The sequence below is a fragment of the Dama dama genome, chromosome 31 (assembly GCF_033118175.1).
Source record: "Dama dama isolate Ldn47 chromosome 31, ASM3311817v1, whole genome shotgun sequence".
NCBI lineage: Eukaryota > Metazoa > Chordata > Mammalia > Artiodactyla > Cervidae > Dama > Dama dama.
The window spans coordinates 13,004,574-13,026,621 of record NC_083711.1 but is presented as its reverse complement, the minus strand read 5'-3'; the positions used below and the strand labels follow the sequence as shown (position 1 = coordinate 13,026,621).

The 22,048-nt window shown below is 43.1% G+C and overlaps 1 protein-coding gene across 1 annotated transcript in view; it reads left to right on the top strand.

Moving 5' to 3' along the window:
* Nucleotides 1-19,736, top strand: part of BACH1 (BTB domain and CNC homolog 1) — a 46,204-nt gene extending 26,468 nt beyond the window's left edge. The window contains exons 2-5 of the mRNA XM_061134308.1: nt 785-1,077; nt 4,903-6,240; nt 7,844-8,050; nt 15,837-19,736. Of these exons, the coding sequence (XP_060990291.1) occupies nt 844-1,077; nt 4,903-6,240; nt 7,844-8,050; nt 15,837-16,295 (2,238 nt within the window). The 5' untranslated portion in view covers nt 785-843 and the 3' untranslated portion in view covers nt 16,296-19,736. The remainder of the gene's footprint in view (nt 1-784; nt 1,078-4,902; nt 6,241-7,843; nt 8,051-15,836) is intronic.
* The last annotated feature ends 2,312 nt before the right edge of the window (nt 19,737-22,048 follow it).

Here is a 22,048-nt window from a genome sequence, read left to right as displayed (position 1 = left end):
TTTAATCTCCAGTGGAATATGGACACACTTCAAAATTGTCCACCTGAAATTTTTGGAATCCAGTTTCCTCAAGCAGTTTATTTTAGGACCGTGTTTAGGGTCAGGAGATGAATCTGCCGAGTTCTGAATTTGAACACCCTCAAAAAATGTATTAAGTTCAAGTCACATCCACTCCTAAGCTGTCCTGCCCTAGAACAGTACAGATCATTGGGGTATGCCAGTACCTTTTTAAAACCAGACACCCAGGTTCTCAAGATAAAATTTCTAAAAAAAGAAGCCATCTTTGTTTCATGCCAACATTAAAATTAGAGCACTAAATCAATACAGCTGATAATTTAAAAGCTTAAGATAGGAGGGAAGAGCATCAGCTCTGTAGTCCTGGACGCCGTGGGTATGGTCATCCATGCACACCGATCACTTGACCCTGAGTCTGTTTGAGGTAGAAGCTTTTGTTTTCATTTGGGTTTTGGTGATGAGTATTTTAATCTGATGGGGGAGGGTGGGTGTTCCCAAGTGGCCCAGTGGTTCAGAACCCACCTGCCAATGTAGGAGAGGTGGGTTTGATCCCCTGGAGAAGTTAATGGCAATCCACTCCAGTGTTCTTGCCGGGAAAATCCCCATGGACCGAGGAGCCTGGAGGGCCCCAGTCCATGAGGTCGCAGAGAGTCGGACACGACTGAGCAGCTAAACAGCAGCCACGTGTTGATGGGTATCTGCCGGGGCCGCCGGGACAGACCTCTTTCCCAAGCCGTTCCGTGAGTGACCGCGGCCTGTGTCTCGGCAGGTTGACGACCGTCAGAAGCATGCTCTCTCGGACCCTCCCGACGCAGCCCCGGACGCAGAATGTGGCTGGGTGAGAACGCGGTGTTCGCCTACGAGTCGTCGGTGCACGGCGCGCACGTGCTGCGCTGCCTGGACGAGCAGCGGCGGAAGGACGAGCTGTGCGACGTGACGGTGCTGGTGGAAGGCCGGCCCTTCCGCGCGCACCGCGCCGTGCTGGCCGCCTGCAGCGCCTACTTCCACGCCCGGCTCGCCGGCCCGGCCGGCTCGGAGCCGCGCATCACGCTGCCCGGAGAGGTGGGAGAGCTTGCCCCGCGTTCGCGCAACCAAGTCTCTGCTGGTTGATCCCGTTAGGGCAGAACCCCGTCTCCCAGGCATCTCTTGCCCGTGCTTCTGCGGCTGCACACTTAACTTGCTTCGTATACATCCTGGCCTTTTCCATGTCAACTGGTGCACTTTATTTTTTTGGCCGCACCCACTCCAGTACTCTTGCCTGGAAACTCCCATGGACGGAGGAGCCTGGTAGGCTGCAGTCCATGGGGTTGCTAAGAGTTGAACACTGAGCAACTTCACTTTCACTTTTCACTTTCATTCTTTGGGGAAGGAAATGGCAACCCACTCCAGTGTTCTTGCCTGGAGAATCCCAGGGACGGGGGAGCCTGGTGGGCTGCCGTCTGTGGGGTCGCACAGAGTCGGACACGACTGATGCGACTTAGCAGCAGCAGCAAGGCAGGCGGAATTGTAGTTCCCCCACCAGGGATCGAACCCCTGCCCCCGGCAGTGGAAGTGCAGAATCTTAACCCCTGGACTTACAGGGAAGTCCCTGCAATGATAACTTTGGATGTTAGTTAATTATTTGTTGGGCCGTTGAATAACTCGACCCTCTGTTATGTTTTAATGAAATGACTCGCCGGTGAATACAGGCATTCGGAGAGGTCGCACAGCTGGGCGGGACTCCCCCTTTGGACCTTTTCCTGTGATGGACAGCTGTGGCAGGGATCAGGGTCCTCCCAAGCCTGCATTTGGCTGTGACCGACCTGCCTTCATGAACGGGGTTGAAAGGGAGTTACTGGGGACAGCCTCCCCGTGCTGCTCAGTTTTATTGTTTTAACTATAAGTCCCAGTTGCCAGATCTATTCGGTTTTCAAGCCAGATGTTTTAGAATTTGGAGAAAACCTAAAAGATTGTGCATTCCAGCCTCCTCATTTGGTCTGCAGGTGGCTGTTAGGTACTCCAGAAGGGTTCTCTCCCTTTCTTCTTTCTTGAGGTTGAGACAATGGCGTGGGTAGAAGAAAGGTGATTTTGTATCATATTTATGGAGTGTTGTTCTTACACACCTTTCCCCGCAGGCCTATTATGGTGCTCAGGCACCTAGACACTTAGGTCCTTGTTACCATCCTACCTCCAAGAGATGACTCTTAGGGCAGGAGTGCTGGGTACACTGACTCTTTTAACAGTTTGTTTGGTTTCATTAGTGACTCCAACTAGAAGAGTGCTGAGCCTTGTGGCATTGGGACGCACATTTTGTTCATTGTTAAGTTGTATCTGACAATCTGTGACACTATGGACTGCAGCAGGCCAGGATTCCGAGTCCTTCACTGTCTCCCAGAGTTTGTGTAAACTCAAATCTCCATTGAGTTGGTGATGCCATCCAACCATCTCATCCTCTGTCGTCCGCTTCTCCTCCCTCCTTCAATCTTTCCCAGCATCAGGGTCTTTTCAAATGAGTCAGTTCTTCACATCAGGTGGCCAAAGTGTTGGACCTTTAGTTTCAGCATCAGTCCTTCCAGTGAATATTCAGGACTGACTTCCTTTAGGATTGACTGGTTGGATCTCCTTGCAGTCCAAGGGACTCTCAAGAGTCTTCTCCAGTACACATTAGAAGTTGTTAAAAGGAATTTGGACGAAGTATATAGAACCTGTCTGTGTACGACAGGTTTGTGTGGGCTATTCTGTGGTGACACTGAGTCTCCAGTTTAGCTTATTGCTGGCCATGCATACATACACCCATGAATGGTAGCTACATGTTGTCAGTTCTGCGGCAGAAGTCGGAACAAATGACATGATACTAAGGCAGTGGCAAGAAGGGCCAGCTATTGTCAGCCGTTGTTCTTTAACAGATAGCAACACATATCCTAATGGAGATATCCTCATTATGATCTGTAGTTTCAATTTACATAAAAAGACTTTCCAAGCAGAAAAAAATTTGATTAATATATATGGAAGGAAAGGTATCTGCATGCACATGTGTATGTATACATTCATTCATTCTAATTTGAATATAAAATACAAATTTTCAGATCTTTGAAGTGTTTCATCATGACAGATTGAAAAGATCATTGTATAGCTGTCTTTAAAGCCTCTTGATTATTTTAAATTATTTAAAATTTCTCAATTAGAATATTTATTGAGTTCATTGTAAATTTACATGCAGCTGTAAGACATAAGGCAGAGAGACCCTTTGCTGCGCTCTGTTCAGCTTCTTCCATTGGTACTATTTTTGCAAAACTGTAGTGTATCACAGCCAGGATTTTGATAGTAATACAATTCATCCAGCTTAGGCTTTCCTGGTCTTACTTGTACTAAATTGCGTATGCTATGAAATTCTCTACAGTTTCGTTTTCTGGGTGGATCCGTGTATCCACTACCACAGTAAGAAAACGGAACAGTTTCAGCACCCACCTGAGAATCCCTTGTGTTGCACTCACTTCCTTCCTGGTTTCCATTCATACACCCTCACCCCCTCCCTCCATTCCTAACCCCTGGCAACCACTAATCTGTCCTTAAAGTTTTGTCATCTGAAAAATGTCATATAAATGGAATCATACAGTAGGTGACCTTTTGGGATTGTCCTTTTTCCTCTTATGTAATTTCTCTGAGATTTATCCAAGTCTTAGGCATCTGCAGTGTATTCTTTTGTATTGCTGAGCAGTACATACTGTGGGTGTACCGGTTTTTATTTAGCTGTACACCTATTGAAGGAAATCAGGCTAATTCCAATTTTGGGCTGTTACAAATAACATCGCAGTGAGCGCTTATGCAGGATGAGTTTTCATTTTTCTGGCATGAAAGAATAGGAGTGCAGTTGCTGGGACATATGGTGCTTGCATGTTTATAACAAACTGCCAAACTGGTTTGCAGAGCGGCTGCACCATTTTACGTTCCCACCAGCAATGTGTGAGTTTTCCAGTTTCTCCACATCTTCACCGGTATTTGGTGTTGCTATTTTTATTTTATTATTTTTTTAGCCATTTAAAGGCTAATTAAGTATGCCCAGTTTAGCAGGTGTTTAAGAGGATCAGAGAAAAATTATGTCTTGGTCACTCTTACTGGAATTCAGTGTTTTAGAATTAATTTTTGCATTTAGAGCCTGGAATGAAGCTTTGCCCACCCTCAGTGCGTGTCCTCTCCCCTCTCTCTGCAGAGGCAGGCTCAGTGTAGATGTACAGTTTTGAGCTTAAAGGTTCTATTAGCTCGAGTTCTTAAATCTTTGCTGAGACTGTACTAGGCACAAGTTTTAGGTCTTCACATAGATCACTTTGTAAATCTGGATCTTTAAAAATTTTATTAGAAACTCTAAGATAATTGATAGTTAGCCATTTACTGTCCACCATGGTTAGGAATACTTCCATTGCTTTAGCTGTATTGTTCTCTGCCTTGAAAATTCCACTGTAGTACTTTATCACAGTTGAGGAGGTGTTTGGAATATGATAACCGCATGAAACTAGGATGGCAGCAGATCCCAGCACTTGAAACAGTGTGTTGGACGTTTATCCATGTTCCTTATTCCATAGATGCCTTCTTTCCGCTAATGTGGAAAGTGTGGTAATGTTTATATCTTTATCTCATATGAGTAAATCATACTCCATGGATCATCATGAGTGGAAATCTATAAAGTGGAGGGTGTGGTCCCAATGAACGGATGTGAGAAGCAAGCTTTTCTAGATTCCCTTAGCTTTACATTTCTGAGAAGAATTTTTTTTTTTTTCTCACCAAATTAAAATCCCTGTTTTATAAGTATCACAAAGAGGTTTTCATCTTGCCACCCTGCTGCTTCTCTTGTCCTTATCTGCTAGACAGCTTTTCAGGTGATGTGTTTGTTTTTGTTTTGTACATTAACAGGTGACAGTTAAAGGATTTGAACCTTTAATTCAGTTTGCCTACACCGCTAAACTGATACTCAGTAAGGACAATGTGGATGAGGTGTACAAGTGTGTGGAATTTTTAGGCGTACCTGATATTGAGGAATCCTGCTTTCAGTTTCTCAAATACAAGTTTCTGGACTCCACTGCAGACACGCAGGAATGCCCCAGAAAAAAATGCTTCTCCTCGCCTTGCCAGAAACCAGATTTTAAGTTTTCGCTTTTGGACCAGAAGGATTTAGAAATCGATGAGGTGGAGGAATTTCTGGACAACAAAAATGTCCAAACCCCTCACTGTAAACTGCGTAGGTATCAAGGCAGTGCAAAAGCAACTCCTCCTGTGCAGGACAGTGCCAGCCAAACATGTGAATCCATGTGCTTAGAAAAGGACGCTGCCCTGGCTCTGCCGTCTTTATGCCCCAAATACCGAAAATTCCAGAAAGCGTTTGGGACTGACAGAGTCCGAACCGTGGAATCCAGCGTCAAAGACATTCAGGCCGCTTCTGTTCAGCCTCATGAGCCGTCAGAAAATGAGTGTCTAGGAGGAATCCAGGACTGTGCAGACTTGCAGGTGATTTTAAAATGTGAAGAAAGAAAATCAGCAATGGAACATGAAGAAGCCAAGAAGAAAGATCCCGCTTCCCAGGGCTCATCCGGAAAAACAGAAGCAACTCCCTGCCCCCCCAGTTCTGCAGACCCCCACGGGCTCTACTCCCTGTCTCTCTTACACACGTACGACCAGTACGGTGACTTGAATTTTGCTGGCATGCAGAACACGACAGTGTTGATGGAAAAGCCTTCGTCGGGTTGTGATGTGCGAGAAGAGAAGGCTTTCAGTGAGAGTCCAGACGTGAAGTCAGACCCCGGCCCCAGGAAGGAGAGTGGCCTTGCCGCCAGTGACCTGAGCAGCGTGGAGCGAGAGGTGGCCGAGCACCTCGCGAAGGGCTTCTGGAGTGACATCTGCAGCGCCGACTCTCCCTGCCAAATGCAGTTGTCCCCTGCCGTGGCCAAAGATGGCCCAGAGCACAGCTACCCCCAGAAGCGGTCTGAGTGTCCCTGGTTAGGCATCAGGATCAGTGAGAGCCCGGAGCCGGGCCAGAGGACTTTCACAACCTTGAGTTCTGTCAGTTGCCCTTTCATAAGCACTCTGAGTACCGAGGGCTGTTCCAGCAGCCTGGAGATCGGAACCGATGACTACGTTTCAGAGCCGCAGCAGGAGCCTTGTCCCTACGCTTGTGTGATCAGCTTGGGCGACGACTCGGAGACGGATACCGAAGGGGACAGTGAGCCCTGTTCAGCCAGAGAACAAGAGTGTGAGGTGAGCGGAAAAGGAGTGTGTGCTCAAGTCATTGTTTGAGCTCCGTTAACTGGGCTGAATGTGTCCGCTCCCGTTGGGAATGTGATCTGGCTCGGGGAGGGAGGAGGGAGCCCAGACTCAGTTAGTTACACCACCGTGTGATACAGACCAGGAGTGGCTGATTAAGTGGGAAGGGCTGCTGTGTTTCTTTATTTTAAGTAGGTGTATCTGTTCTGTTAACTGGGGAGTGGATTCCCGCATTGGCCGTGTAACGGTAAATCAAGTGCCAGGTCCCGAGAGGAAAAAGAATAATGATTCTCTAGTCATTTCATGATTAACTCCTGGCTAAGTACAGCATATATTCAGTCTTATTCACTGCCACAAGCACGTCTAGACGTGGGACTTAGTCACTTAGCAGTGACTTAGCAGTGACCAGTTGCAGGAATGTGGCTTCCGGTCTAGAGTTTTCTTTATACTAGTTTCTCATAGCTATACATTTTTTTCTAATTTTCCCTTAGTCATTTCATTTATTAATTTAAAGAATGTCTTAATAATTTAGCATGAACTACATGTAACTGGTATGTTATTAATCACACTGACCTTGATCTGTGTACTTTGTGTATCAATGTTTGTATTTGATAGATGCTTTTTTGTGAAACTTGACTGTAGTTCTAGTAATAATAAAGACTTGTTAGTTCTTTATCATATTCTTTGGTTTTATAGCTGTTGGATGACATAGTTTGAAACAATGAAGAGGTTTTTTTCCCCCTTGGCTTTGGAAGGAGGTGTTTGATTATTTAATTTAAGAAGTAATATGTAAGCATGAAGTTATATATATCGATTTTTATATGCCATTTGTAAATGCAGTGCTTGAAACTATGACAAAGTGTTTAAATGAAGCATTTAAGAAATTTTAGGATGTTTTATGTAACTAATTTCTGTAAGCTTGAAAGACTAGGTAGCCAGAGAAACTGACAAATGTTTCATTTCTTTTTGATAATTAAATTTTCCCACAGTATTATTTTTTAAAGATTATCTTATTATTTCAAATTTAAATATGTTGAAAATGACTGTAAATATTCATAAGATTTTTCTAACCATTTCTACATTGGCAAGTAAAATGAATTATGTGAAACTGCCATTTTTCTGACAGAAAAATAAATTTTCAGAAATTCCTTAGAAATTATTAGTGTTATTATACACTATATTAAATCAGTGCTACACAGTAATAGAAATCAAAGAACAAAACAGAATTTTTTTGGTTTGGGTAAAAATACATTTAAAACACTTTAGAAAATGCCTTGAAGATCTCTATGGGGTATTGACATGCCGTAGTAAAATAATTTAAATTCTGTTTTTTTCTCTTAAGTACATTAATGTTTGTGTGTATGATGTTTGATTTGTGAAAAAAATCTCCTTCTCAATTTATCTTCTAAACCCTCTCAAAAATAAAAGAGAAATAATGAAGGAGAAAAAAAAAGAATGTACAGAAATTGGGAATAGAGGGTTTTTTTAAGTCTAAATAAAGTTCCCTGGAAAACATAGATGCATATTTTCCTCTTCCTAGATTTAAGTAAAACCAAAAAATGCAGCAATAATTGCTAATGTTTATTTCACTTTCTAGGTAAAATTGCCATTTAATGCACAACGAATAATTTCACTCTCTCGAAATGATTTTCAATCTTTGTTGAAAATGCACAAGCTGACTCCAGAACAGCTAGATTGCATCCATGATATTCGGAGAAGAAGTAAAAACAGGATTGCCGCACAGCGCTGTCGCAAGAGAAAGCTTGACTGTATACAGAACCTGGAGTCAGAAATTGAGAAGCTGGTGAGTCTAGATGATGCTTCTTATTCTAATTCCAACAGTTCCAACAGTCTTTCTTTTTTACAGGAACTAGCTGTCTCAATTCCTAAGTCAGATACAATGTTCAATTTAATTTTAAAATTTGCTGATCAATATTAAAAAATAAATTATATGACGTTTTCAGAAAGCTTAGGAGATAAAAAACAATGAGGATTTTCATAATTTTACCTAAGCAAGTGTTTTACACATACAGTGTGTGATACTGTCATATGTAAGTTGAACTATTTCTGTGTGTCTTTTAAAAAAGTGATTTATAGATTAAAGATAACGTCACTACCTAATTCTTGGTGGTTGAGTAAAAATGAGAGAAATTCTAAAACACTGGAATCTCTGTGTTGTGCTTGCTGTCTGTAAATGCTGATGCTTCAGTTGTTGGTTTTATTGAACCAGTAAGTTGTTTTGGTTGATAGAAAAATGAACCAGCCAACTCGAATCTTTCATCCAAAGGAAAAAATTCATGTGCTAATATAAATAGAAAAATTTAATACCTAATGAGACCCTCAGGGATAAGAATGCCTACTTTTGTTACATCTTATTTTTTATTCCAGCATCAAAACACAAATTAACTAAAAAGTGGATTAATTTTCCCCAGTGTTTCTTTGTATGGTAGTGGTTGGTACCAATAGAAGAAAGCGTTGTGTGAAGAAAGATAACTGATAGTGCAGGCCAGCTAAAGCTAAAACCATGGTTAGAGACGACAGCAGAGACAGTGTCTCGATGCGGTGGAAACGTTCACTGAATGTCCTGTTTCTCGTGCGTGCGTGGTGTCACTAAGTCGTGTCCGACTCATTAGACGCCCTAGACTGTAGCCCACTAGGTTCCTCTCTTTGTGGCCTGCTCTAGGCAAGAACGCTGGATTGGCTTGTCATGCCCTGTTGCAGGGGATCTTCCCCACCCAGGGGTCGAACCTGCGTCTCCTGCAGCTCTTGCACTGCAGGTGGGTTCTTTACTGTCTGAACCACCAGGGAAGCCCGTGTGACTCTGGGAGGCTGTGTCATATCTTTGTCTCTCAGTTTTCTCCTCTGTAAGATGGGATGGTACTAGTTCTTACTTTATAGAAATGAGTATTCATTTATGAAGATTATTGTTGTTGTTTAGTCTCTTAAGTCGTGCCCAACTCTTTTTTTTTTTTTTGGTGACCCCATGGACTGTATGTAGCCTGCCAGCCTCCTCTGTCCATAGGATTTCCTAGGCAAAAATACTGGAGTGGGTTGCATTTCTTTCTCCAGTTTATGAAGATTAAATGAGCTAATACATCTAAGCCTTTAGAAAAGTGCCTGGCACATAGTACTCAATAAATATTACTTTTTTCTTCTTATTGCTATACTATTATTTATCCATTTTCAGTTTTTTCTACCTTGATTGTTCCTTTGCTAATGTCTCTGCCTACTCTGTAGACTCTGGGTTTGGACCTCACTGTTTATATTGCCTTTCTCATTTCAGAAAGATTCCTTTTATGTGGTCAGTGGAATAACTTTTGGTTAATTTTCAATAGAAGGAAATATTTGGTTTTCCTATGGTTCTTAGGAAATTTTTGTAGTTCCTTCTAAGAGTAATAGCCTAATAGACTGGATAGATCAGCATGTGAAGAAAAGTGTTTTGATTACAAAATGAATAATGTTTTGAAAATAGTATTTTTAAGGTGGATCAGTGAGATAAAACCATGTGTGAACTGAAGCATGCTTCAGTTCAGTCACTCCGTTGTATCCGACTTGTTGTCCAACTCATGAACTGCAGCACGCCAGGCTTTGCTGTCCATCACCAACTCCTGGAGCTTGCTTCAACTCAACATCCATCTACCCAGTGATGCCATCCAACCATCTCATCCTCTGTCGTCTCCTTCTCCTCCCGCCTTCAGTCTTTCCCAGCATCTGGGTCTTTTCCAGTGAGTCAGTTCTTCACATCAGTGGCCAAAGTATTGGAGCTTCAACTTTAGTATCAGTCCTTCCAATGAATATTCAGGACTGATTTCCTTTAGGATGGACTGGTTGGATCTCCTTGCTGTCCAGGGGACTCTCAAGAGCCTTCTTCAACAACACAGTTCAAAAGCATCAATTCTTTGGCGCTCAGCTTTCTTTATAGTCCAACTCTCACATCCATACATGACTACTGGAAAACCATAGCCTTGACTAGACGGACCTTTGTCAGCAAAGTAATGTCTCTGCTTTTTAATACGCTGTCTAGGTTTGTAGCTTTTCTTCCAAGGAGTGTCTTTAAGCATGCTTCAGGTGGTCTTTATATGTTAGGAAAGCCAAAGGGAGATGTTAATTTGAATTTAATAAATTGAGTTGTATTTTTCAATAAGAAGTCCTGTCGAAGTCTGTCAGTAACCTTTGAAGAAAAAGAGGCAGGTATTTATTTGGTCAATAAATTGATGGTATTGACTTTTATTTGATAGTATGTTAGAGGTTAGGTATTAATTCAGTATTGCTTTTACTGTAAGAAATGAATATCCGTGATTTACAAACCAAAATCATGACTTTGCTTTTACCAGTAAATACAAGATCTTGAACAAAAGTTCAAGAATCATTCAACTTGTTATGTGTTTGACTTACAAAGCTCTCGTCTTTATAGGATTCTTCTCAAGGTCTATGTTTATTCTTTTCTCTAAGACGAAATCAGAAGTCAGAAAATCTGTGTCTCTGATACCATTGTGGTCTCAGACAAAGGTAACCTTGAAATAAACTTTGCTTTTTAAAGAAAAATAATAAATTGCCAAAGTGTGATTTCTCTTAGAAGAAATCAGATATTGATTAATATCAACTTACAAGTGATCAGAAATTACAGTGTTCACAAAGTTCTGAAACTTGGGGTTGAGATGTTCACACATCGTTTCATTTCACTACCCGTGTCCAGGATGATGGTGTAGGAGTCAAATGACCTCATCTGTCTTTGTGAAGGGAAGGTGTTAGCCGCTCAGTCCTGTCCGATTGTATGTGCTCCCGTGGTTTGTCTCCAGGCAAGAATACTGGAGTGGGTGGTAGCCTTTCCCTTCTCCAGGGGATCTTCCCAACCCAGATCTCCTGCATTGAAGGCAGACTCTTGACAGTCTGAGCCACCAAGGAAGCCCAGTCTGTCTTTAGTGTTTTGAATTTTGTCGTGAAGATTATTGTATTAAAAACAACTGTTTTCTGGTCACCCTGTAACTACTGCTCTAGTGACATGTGCACGCCCATCTCCAAACCCTCCAGTGGGCCCTCTGGGGCTTCCCCGCTGCCACTCTCTGAGGCCCTTGAGCAGCGTGTCTTGAAGTGTGGCCTGTGTACAGTTGGCATCAGTTACCCGGGAGTCCGCCTTCAAAATGCTCCCTCGGGAGCCCCATCCCAGACCTGTGGGAGGGGCCCAGGAACATGCATTCTGCAGAAGTTTCCAGTGTGAGTCTTTATTATGCACACTGAGTTTCTAACCTGCTGCACTGGAACACATAAGTCAGATGGAGGCTTTGGAGTCAAACAGCTGAAAACTCTGCCTGGTCTCTTGGTGGCTTTGGAGAGGTCGTTGCCTCTCCAAAACCCAATTCCCTCATCGATAGCAAGAGATAAGAGTAGTATCTCCCTCAGGTCTGGTGCGAGGATGAGATGCAGCCAGAGATGGAAGGCTTTGTCCTGCCCCGCACATGTTCAGGACTCAGTAAAAATTAGTAGTTATGTTTTCTGTGAGTATCTGCTTTTCATTCCATATTAAATGTACTGGGTACAGGGAAATCAAAGATCAGCGAGACATAGCCCTTGCCAATCAAGTGCTTAGAGTCTCATAGGGAGCCAGCGTTAGGTGTTTTTATTTGTTCTTGAGAATCATCTTCCTCCTCCCCATTCTAGAAATTTGAAGCCTGCAGGAAAGTTAAATGGATAGTGCGGTGAACACCCATATACTTCCTGGGTGGAGTCCCCAGTTGTTGACATCCTGCCATCTTTGCTTTCTGCCTCTCCCCGTGGGTCCTGGCCTCTGTCTCTCTGGCCGGGTCTGTGTCCCCCACCCCGCTTGGCTGCTCTGGGGGTCTTTGTCCCTCTGTCCCTGCCAGCCGCTCTTGGATTCTTTGTTACTGTAGTTGGGTATCTTCTCACTGTACTCCCTGTCCATCTCTATGGCTCTCCTTTTATTTTCTGAATCATTTGAAACCGGCCACATTATGACATTTTACACCTACATGCTTAAATATGAATCTTCTAAAATGACATTTTTTGACATCTTTATCAAATATATTTACCCATATCTTTGTCATACCTGAGGAAATTAATAAATCTTAAATAACATATGTAGTTCCTATTCAAATTACTCTTAATTGTCCCCAGGCATACTTTATATATTTTTTTTCTTTTCAAAGTAGGGGCCAATGCTCACATGATGTTTTTAGTTTTGTCTTTAGTCTCTCAGTCTAGAACAAATCCTCCCCTTTTTCCCCTCATTTTTTTAATTAAAAATTTTTTTTGTTTTATGTGAGAGTATAGTTGATTAACAGTGTTGTGTTAGTTTTAAGTATAGCAGTGGGTGCATGTCAGTCACTTGCTCACTCGGTCGTGTCTGACTCTTTGCGACTCCGTGGACTAGAGCCCGCCAGGGTCCTCGGTCTGTGGGAATTCTCCAGGCAAGAACACTGGAGTGGGTTGCCAGCACCTCCTTCAGGACATGTCAGTATGGCCGAGCACTGTTCCGCTGTGTGTACATACATGTGACTGAGTCAGATGCACTCCTTTTAACGGTGAGCGGTGTCCCACTGTGCATACGTCCCACAGCTGCTTTACCCGTTCATCTGCTGGTGGACAGCTAGGTTACTTCCGTGTCCTGGCTGTTGTGAACAGTGCTGCGATAAACACTGGGCTACATGTATCATTTTCAGTTACAGTTCCCTCAGGGCATATGCCCAGTACTCCCCCCTGCTATTTTTTAATGATAATAAGTTTTAATGTTTGATCATTTCCCCTTGGTTCTATTTAACTCCTTCCTTCACTCCTTGTGTTTCATGTGAAAGTGTGTGTTCTTAGATTGAGATGAAACATTCAGCGTTGTGTCCTTCATACTGGGTCACTTGGGGAGACACCATGTCAGGGTGTTGTTCCACTTGAGTGCATGGGAGCAGATCATTTCCAAATTTTTTTTTTTTTGCCTTTGTGATTGTTTTCTGTGGACTGTTAGGCACTTTGTGAATATCTGGTTCCCCAACACTCCTTTGTCCTTTGGTTTTAAGCATGCGATGATGGCCTTTACAGTGGGGACTGCAAAATCGGGATTTTTCCAATTCTGTCATACCACTGACATTTATTGGTATTCCTCTTTAAAAAGAACTTTCCTTCCCTCCTCTTTTCCCTCCCTCTGACCACATCCTTTTGGTATCACAGTGGACTCATGGATTATTTTTTTCTAATTTAATTTCTTAGAACTCACAATAGTCATTGGTCGTCTTGATGTCGATATTTTCCCAGGCTTGCCGGGGGGAGAGCCAGCCTCCTCAGCCAGTGGGTGCGTGCTTTTGACATGACCCTGTTAGTGCACCTGTGCCGTTTAGAACAGCGTCTCATAGGTTCAGCTTGTGTCTGTGTGCGTGCACACATGTCTGACTCTTTGCCACCCTGTGGCCTGTAGCCCACCAGGCTCCTCTGTCCATGAGATTCTCCAGGCAAGAACGCTGGAGTGGGTTGCCATGCTGTCCTCCCGGGGATCTTCCCGACGCAGGGATCAAACCCAGGTCTCCTGTGTCTCCTGCGTTGACAGGCGGATTCTTTACCCCTGAGCCACCTGGGAAGCCTTCTCTTGTTCCAAGATGGGGAGCCACCCCTTACTGTGAAAATCCCTAGTATTAGACTGCAGAAAGCATGCTTGCTGCTGGAGAAGAGTTGCTCCTTCTGTGTGTGTGTGTGTGTGTGTGTGTGTGTGTGAAATATGATGAGTTCATTCAGGATATATATCATGCTTCAGTAAATAGAAGTATGTACTTTGCAGTAAAAAAAATTTAGTGTTTCTTTCTCAGTGCGAAGTTTTTCAAAGTCTTAGATGGCCCTGAAATATTCAAAACCTGACTATCCATAGTTGAAGGCACCCGCTAAAACCAGACTACTCATAGTCGGAGTCACCCACAGTTTTGTAGAAAAACTTTAATATAAACCCACAACAATACTTTTGTGCAAAGCAGGTTTCCTTTTTAACCTTTTAGCTATTTTTGTCCCAGAAAAGCATCTGTTTAAAGGTTGGCCATTGTAGATGGCTACTGTGAAGCAACCTGTCTAAATGTTAACTGGCAACATTTAACAGCTTCCTCTCCCCTGAAGTTGCCAGAGAGCAGAAGGCCAAGAGATTTGTCATAGATTTCACAAGAGAAATCTTTGACCCTCTGTCAACATTTGTTTACTCTCACCTTATAAACAGCTTGGTCATTTGGTTTTCTAGCACATACTAGATGAGGCGCAGTGCAGTGGTAGAATGGGAAAGATGGAGTAGTACAATGATAGAAAAAAAGACATGCTGTCCTCAGTGACCAGTGATGGCGGACAGAGAGGCCGGAGCCAGGAAAACCTGAACAAAATTTCATGGTAGGCTTTCTCATAGGCTTTCTCATAGGGATAATCATTTAACATGAAAATAATAACAGTACCAATAGGAGTATTAGTTGTGCTCAGTTGTGTCCGACTCTCTGTGTCTGTACAGACTGTAGCCCACCAGGCTCCTCTGCCCGTGGGATTGTCCAGGCAAGAATACTAGAGTGGGTTGCCATTTCCTCCTCCAAGGGATCTTCCTGACCCAGGGATTGAACCCGCGTCTGTTGGCATCTGCTGCATTGTCAGGCAGATTCTTGACCACTAGCGCCACCTGGGAAACCCTGCTGACTCAGAGGTGAAGAACCCACCTGCAATATAAGAGACATGGCGCAAGAGTCACGGGTTCAGTTTCTGAGTTAGGAAGATCCCCTGGACAAGGAAATAGCCCCACTCCAGTATGTCTAGTGATGGAAAGCCCATAGGGTCGCAAAAGAGTTGGACACGACTTGGACACGCTTTAGTTAAATAGCAATAATAGTAATTAACAAACACAATTCCCCTTCCCCTCCATTATTCACACTTCAGTAGCTCACCTACCAGCTTTTTGACTCTGGGCATGTTAAAATCTGAACCCCATCTGTAAAATGTGTTTGATATTCCTGAAATCAACAGTCATCGTGAGGATTACATAGTTGAAATGGTGTGTTTGGAAACATTTAGCACAATGTCTGGAACAACTAATGTCCAGTCGTTATTAGATTCTTTGGAGTTATGATCACTTCATTTGTGCTTTTGTGGGGATGGTATTTCATCCCCAGAGTCCATGCTGGTTTATCTGCAGTCCACAGATCCAAAAAACTCTGAAAACCGTGTAAGTCTGTCGCAACTATTTTGGCCAAACAACTGACACAAGCCGAGGTCAGGTTGCACAGTCGTTATGTATCCTCCTTCGTCTGTTGATGCTTTCGTGTGTCTTATTTAGAAATGGGAAGGTGTCTGAGAGTGGGGTGCTGCCTTGGATGCTGCTGGAGGAATTATGTGTGCATCTATACTTTCCCTCTAAAACCTGAAAAGTTCTGAACCCCAAGATATGTGTAGGCCTGTTAGGGATGGGGGCTTATGGACCTCAGTATTAAATGTATTTTTGAATGGAATTGACAGGAAAAATTCCCCATGACCTTACATGGTGCGAAGGTGCCATGGATATGAATGTTTGCACACCCTAGCCGTGTTGATGAGCTCATCAATGCAACTCACCGTATTCTCTTTCTCACCTACAGCAAAATGAAAAGGAGAGCTTGTTGAAGGAGAGGGATCACATTTTGTCCACTCTGGGCGAGACCAAGCAGAACCTGACAGGGCTCTGCCAGCAAGTTTGTAAAGAAGCGGCGCTGAGTCAAGAACAGATACAGATCCTCGCCAAGTACTCAGCTTCCGACTGCCCGCTCTCCCTGTTAATTTCCGAGAAAGGCAAGAGCACGCCTGACGGTGAGCTCATGTTACCCTCCATCCTGAGTCTGTCTGAAAGGCCTGCGGCTGGACCGCCTGCCGGAGAGCCCAGCCCGTGTTGCCCCCGCACCAGGGGCGGCGAGGCGGGCGGTGTGCGGGGCCAGGAGTCCCAGCCGGCCGCCAGCACCCCCTCGGAGCCGAGCCCGGGGCCCCGGGAGCCCTGTCGCCAGAGTGGGGGCATCTCGGACTTCTGTCAGCAGATGACTGACAAGTGTACTACTGATGAGTAAACGCACCTCTGCCTCCTTCAAACCGGCTCCTTCCCACTGACGTTTTGACATTGTCTTAAAAGCCTGATACGGCCACCCGTCTCTTGACAGTATGGTTTGTCGCCCCTCTTACTTTGCTGTTAAGGGAATTTCTTTGACATCAGCCTTTGACTTTTCCTTCATTTCCACAAGAGAGGCAGAAATGATCTGCCACCTGGATGCTGAAAGTTCCCATGTGGAAACGCAGTAAGGCTTTGAAAGAAAGAAAGAAAGTGAAGTCGCTCAGTCATGTCTGACTCTTTGTGACCCCATGGACTGTAGCATATACCAGGCTCCTCTGTCCATGGGATTTTCCAGGCAAGGGTACTGACAACTCCTCAGTTTTAAAGAATAACAGCTGTTAGCAATGATTCTTTCCAGTATTCAAAGTAAATCAGAAAATGAAAAACTGTAGCATATCAAACAACAGTTACAGGTTGAAACCTCTGCAGACACATCCTACTCTAAAGAAGTAGCCTGCAAAAGATTAATCATCTGGCCTTCTTACAACATTACTGGTTTAAAAGAAAATTTTCCTCCAAGTAATGCTGACAGAGTTACATGCTACTGAAAAGTAAGGTGTCACCTCCTCGGGCATACTGGTGTAGGCCTGAAGTGGGAACACGTAAAGAGACTGTCTCACCTGAACCTTGGCATGTTGCCCTTTCAGCTCTTGCTGAAAGTGGAGACTGGTTGGCCTGCAGCTGTGATCCTGGGCTACGTTGGAAACAGTTAGCAACCCCAGGCAGGAGGCTGGCCTCTGGCCGAGGCTCCTGATCTCCTCGGTGTCGACTTGAAGAGTTCTGGCTGCAGCAGCAGTAGATGAGTGTCATTTCCCTCTTTTCCTCTTCGTCTCTTCTACATCTGGGTCCAGCATGATCTTTCTGTTTTCTCACATTCTCGTCCCTTTGGAAGAAGAAATAAAACTCAGGACACAGTGGCGTGAGCTCCTGCGATGGCAGCCTTGTCTTCGCCTCCCTGGAATCCTGGAGTGCTCACCTGGGGGCCTGCCCGCCGGAGGCCACTCGTACAAGGGAGAAAGGTGGCCTGCGTTTATCAGGAGTGGCAGTTCATTTCCCATCCTGTCTCTGAAGTTCTGTGGTTTCTTTGTAAAAAGCATTATGATAGATCAAAATGTGTCTACAACAACCATGCAGATTTGTGAGATAGGCTAAAAACATGATTTTGTTCCATTGTGGGTTTGAATTCGGAAGCCAAATTTAGTCTTGCTCTCCTCCCCAAATCTAGCGCGTAAGGGCACGCCCATCATTTGGGGCTTGGGCATTTTAAAATCAGCCTTTGTGTTTATTCAGTCCTGTTTTAAGATAGTTTTCTAATAATCTGAACCCTTGCCCCATGCTATTATGCAGTGGTTGTTAGCCATTCTGCTGTTACAGGCTTGCTTGGGAGTCTAACGAAAGCTGTGGACCTGTCAGTGATGAAAGCAGCATTGAGTATTTGCATTCAGAGAAATGTTTGCAGAATCCAGTTTGAAAGGGTACAGAAAGTAATTTTTAGCATCTGGATTGGAAAGTACTTCATTTCACTGAGATTAGACACCTGACTTGTGTAGCTTGCATCTTGAGTCTGGCAAAGGGCTTGTGTAGTTAACATGTAGGACTGGGTCTGAAGCCAGTAGGCCTGTGAGGCGACGTGGGGACCAGGCTTCCCGTTTCAGAGTAATTTGTCAAACGTTACCCTTTTTCATGGGGGCAGGTGTTGGCGGGAGCTATTGCCACTATCTTTTCAGTGGTTTGTATGTTATTTCTATTATCAACTTAGCTGTTGTAGGAGAAAACTAGTTGGACTTGTTTATTTTCTAGAGGCTTTTATAAGTACACCTAAGAATTTGTCAGGGAGAATATAATTCTATGATAATGAATCCCATACTACAAAACAGTGATCAGTGATGTGTGTGTGTGTGTGTGTGTGTGTGTGTGTATGTGTATACCCCCATCTAGCTATTTCTTTGATACTTGTAATTTTAAATTCAAAATATAAAATAATATAAAACCTTTCCTGGTTTACAGCGTGTAGACTCTTACCCAAGCCGACGGGCTCCTTCATTTCCTACCTCAGTATGCGCTCAGCTGTTGTTGGCTCCAGTCTGTGTGTGCAGATGTCAGTCCTGTACTTTAATTGCTACTGTAAATAGCTGCTCTGAAAGATTACTTCCTATTTTATGATGAAACCTAGCTGTCTCCAGAGTTTAAATACAATTTTTAAGGCACTTGGATTAAATTTCTCGCTACATGTAAACAGTTTAGCATTAAGGTTTATTTTAATGATATTCTAATTATTGGCCAAGTGTATTATTTCATAAAATAGAGCATTACTTTTAATAACCAGCATGTAATACAAGTAACTACACTACCTCATACCTACATGATTTTCAAGTTGTAATCCAGAGGGACAGAGAGATAAAAATTTTTTTATCTTTGTCTTTTGGCCATAAAGTGGGGAAGTTTTTTATATATTGCATAGCATTACGCATTTATGCCTATTTTAACATTAACTTCTAAAGAAGTTTTTTCTAAGAAAATTTGTTTTAAATTGATTTTTTTTTTTGATGCTGCCGAAGACAAGTGACAGGATTATGTGTATACAGTGTATATCTTTTCCTTCATGCAGAATTTTTCAAAGGTGATTTTCAGTTTGTATATGGTGTATTTACATGATCATGGTTCCTTATTTTATGAGTTAGCCTTCTCACTGCTTGATGATTTTTAAAAGCTGTTAGGTCTAACTCAGTAAAATAACCATACCTTAAAGTGTTTCTCATTATTTGAATCCTGCAGCTGTAGCAGATAATATGTTAAATTGTTATATTCAGAACAAACATGGATATAAATCTAAGTACTCCATCTGTACATCTTATAATTTACTATAGCTTAACGCTTAACTAATTTAAGGAATCAAATATATTTGACACAGTAGACGATACAGGTTGCAGGTGGACACTCAGCCACATTAACAACTTGGAGAAAAAAATATCAAAAAATGGCAATGTTATAATAAATTCTCAGGTGAACTTTTTTTCAGTTATGAAACATCTATTTTGAATTTGTAAATATTTTAACTGTTTTATTAAAGCATGTAATAAACTATTCTTTGAAACCTGTTGGGCAGAATGAAAATTTAAAGCCATAATGGCAAAAGATGGCATACTGATTGTAAAATAAACAGAAATAATAACAGCTATTGATCTTTTTTGTATCTTTCATAATATAATTTTCTAACAATGCAATAAAACCACTAAATTTATATATCCATATCCTATCAAGATCATGTTTCATTAAAGGTGAACTTTCATAGTATTTAATTTACATTTTCTTCCTAATGTGCTTATCCAAATGTAGCGAAACTCGAAATGTTAGATGTTGGTAATAAAATGACAGTTCAATAAAAGTCTCGAAAACTGCCTCTGATTGACTAGAGTTGTACATTCCATTTCCATTTTCTCACCTCTCATAGGAATTTACTAATTTTGGTCTTTTAATCAGTAAACAGTATGGCTCTGGCATCTGTATGAAGGAGTCTTTTTCACTAGTTGATTATCATGCCTGAAAAGAAGGTTCTCAGCAATTATCAGGTGTTTAAAGAAGCACAGGTTTTAACCTTGTTTCTGATTTAATTTTAGTCTTTGGCTAGAGCTATAGGCTTATTTAAGGGGTATCTCTTTCAGTCTTCAGTTTTAAAAAATTTATCTGCAGAATCAAATCAACCATGTTAACATTCAACTTCTAGCCAGGCCCTTGTCATCATGCTTCGGGCAGCTGCTCAGAGTTACCAGCAATCCAGATCAAGGTCTTCTGGTCTAGTTATTGTGAGTCTCCTCAGGGGGTCATGTTGCCTGGTGGGTGGAGGCTTAGTTTTGACCTTAGGCATTGACTGTTTCTGGGGGAGAGACTTCACCATTGCCTAATACCTTCATGTGCTCTTAGCCTCCAAGGGGTTTCTGGCACCCAGGATGGATTGAGTGAGAGCTCCCCCTAGGGGCTTGGAGGCCACATTCCTATGTGAACAGGCATATTCAGAATGGAGCCTCAGAGTTGAGTAGGCTGCCCCTTGCAAAGCAGTGTTTAGACCTAAGAAAGCTGCCTTCCCAGGGATGTTTTCTCCTTTACATGGACTTAAGCAATCCAGAGGTACCTAAAGACAAGCCACGTGGGATTGCTGAGGGACCAGCCTTGGATCCTCGGTCCTGCATACAGACTGGAATTAGGTGGCAAGCGTAGGGTCAGTGACACTGGCCTGGCACCACCAGTTAAAAGCTAGAACCTTACCAGCACCCTGTGATGCACTGGGACCCAGCTGCCTTGAGAAAAGCAGGAGAGCAGCGCACATGCTTCCCAGTTCTACCAGCCCTGTGAAGTCCTTCTCTCTGGAAGTCGTGCCTTGAGGTTGCCTGCCCAGGCTGGGGGCTCACGCTGCTGGGCTTTGCTCGCAAGGCTGTCGTGCTCTTGGTGTTGGACGGGACACCTATGTATGCCACATTGCACACATTATGTAAGGCCCTTTTGCTGTTTTTCAGTTGCTCAGTCGTGTCTAACTCTTCAACCCCGTGAACTACAGTACTCCAGGCTTCCCTGTCCATCACCAACTCCTGGAGCTTGCTTAAACTCATGTCCATCAAGTCAGCAATGCTGTCTAACCATCTCATCTTTTGTTGCCCCCTTCTCCCGCCTTCAATCTTTCCCAGCATCAGGGTCTTTTCTGATGAGTTGGCTCTTTGCATCAGGTGGCCGGCCAGAGTATTAGAGCTTCAGCTTCAGCAGCAGTCCTTCCAATGAATATTCAGGGTTGATTTCCTTTAAGATAGACTGGTTTGATCTTGCGGTCCAAGGGACTCTCACAAGTCTTCTCCAACACCACAGTTCAAAAGCATCAGTTCTTTGGCACTCAGCCTTTATGGTTCAACTCTCACATCCATACATAACTACTGGAAAAGTCATAGCTTTGACTATACTGACCTTTTTTGGCAAAGTGGTGTCTCTACTTTTTAATATGCTGTTTAGGTTTGTCATAGCTTTCCTTCCAAGGAGTAAGTGTCCTTAATTTCATGGATGCAGTCACCATCTGCAGTGATTTTGGAGCCCAAGAAAATAAAGTCTGTCACTTTTTCCACTTTTCCCCCTTCTGTTCACCATGGAACAATGGGACCAGATACCGTGATAGTCACTTTTTTGAATGTTGGGTTTTCAGACAGCTTTTTCACTTTCCTCTTTTATCCTCATCAAGAGGCTTTTTAGTTCCTCTTCGCTTTCTGCACTTGAGTGGTATCATCTGCATATTTAAACTTGATATTTCTCCTGGCAATCTTGATTCCAGCTTGTGACTCATGCAGTCTGGCATTTTGCATTATGTGCCCTGCATATAAAACAAACAGGGTGACAAAATACAGCCTTGATGTACTTCTTTCCCAATTTTGAACCAGTCCACTGTTTCATGCCCAGTTCTAACTGTTGCTTATTGACATGCATACAGGTGTCTTAGGAGCCAGGTAAGGTGGTCTGGTATTCCTGTCTCTCTTAAGAATTTCCCACTGTTTATTGTGATCCACACAGTCAGATGCTTTAGTGTAGTAAATGAAGCAGATGTTTTTCTGGAATTCCCTTGCTTTTTCTGTGGGCAGTGGTATTTCTGTCAGCTGAATTTAAATTCATAGGCAGTAGAATCTGGCAAGTGGGCACTGACTGGGGTCAGGGGAAAACTGATTCCAGGAAACTCTCCAG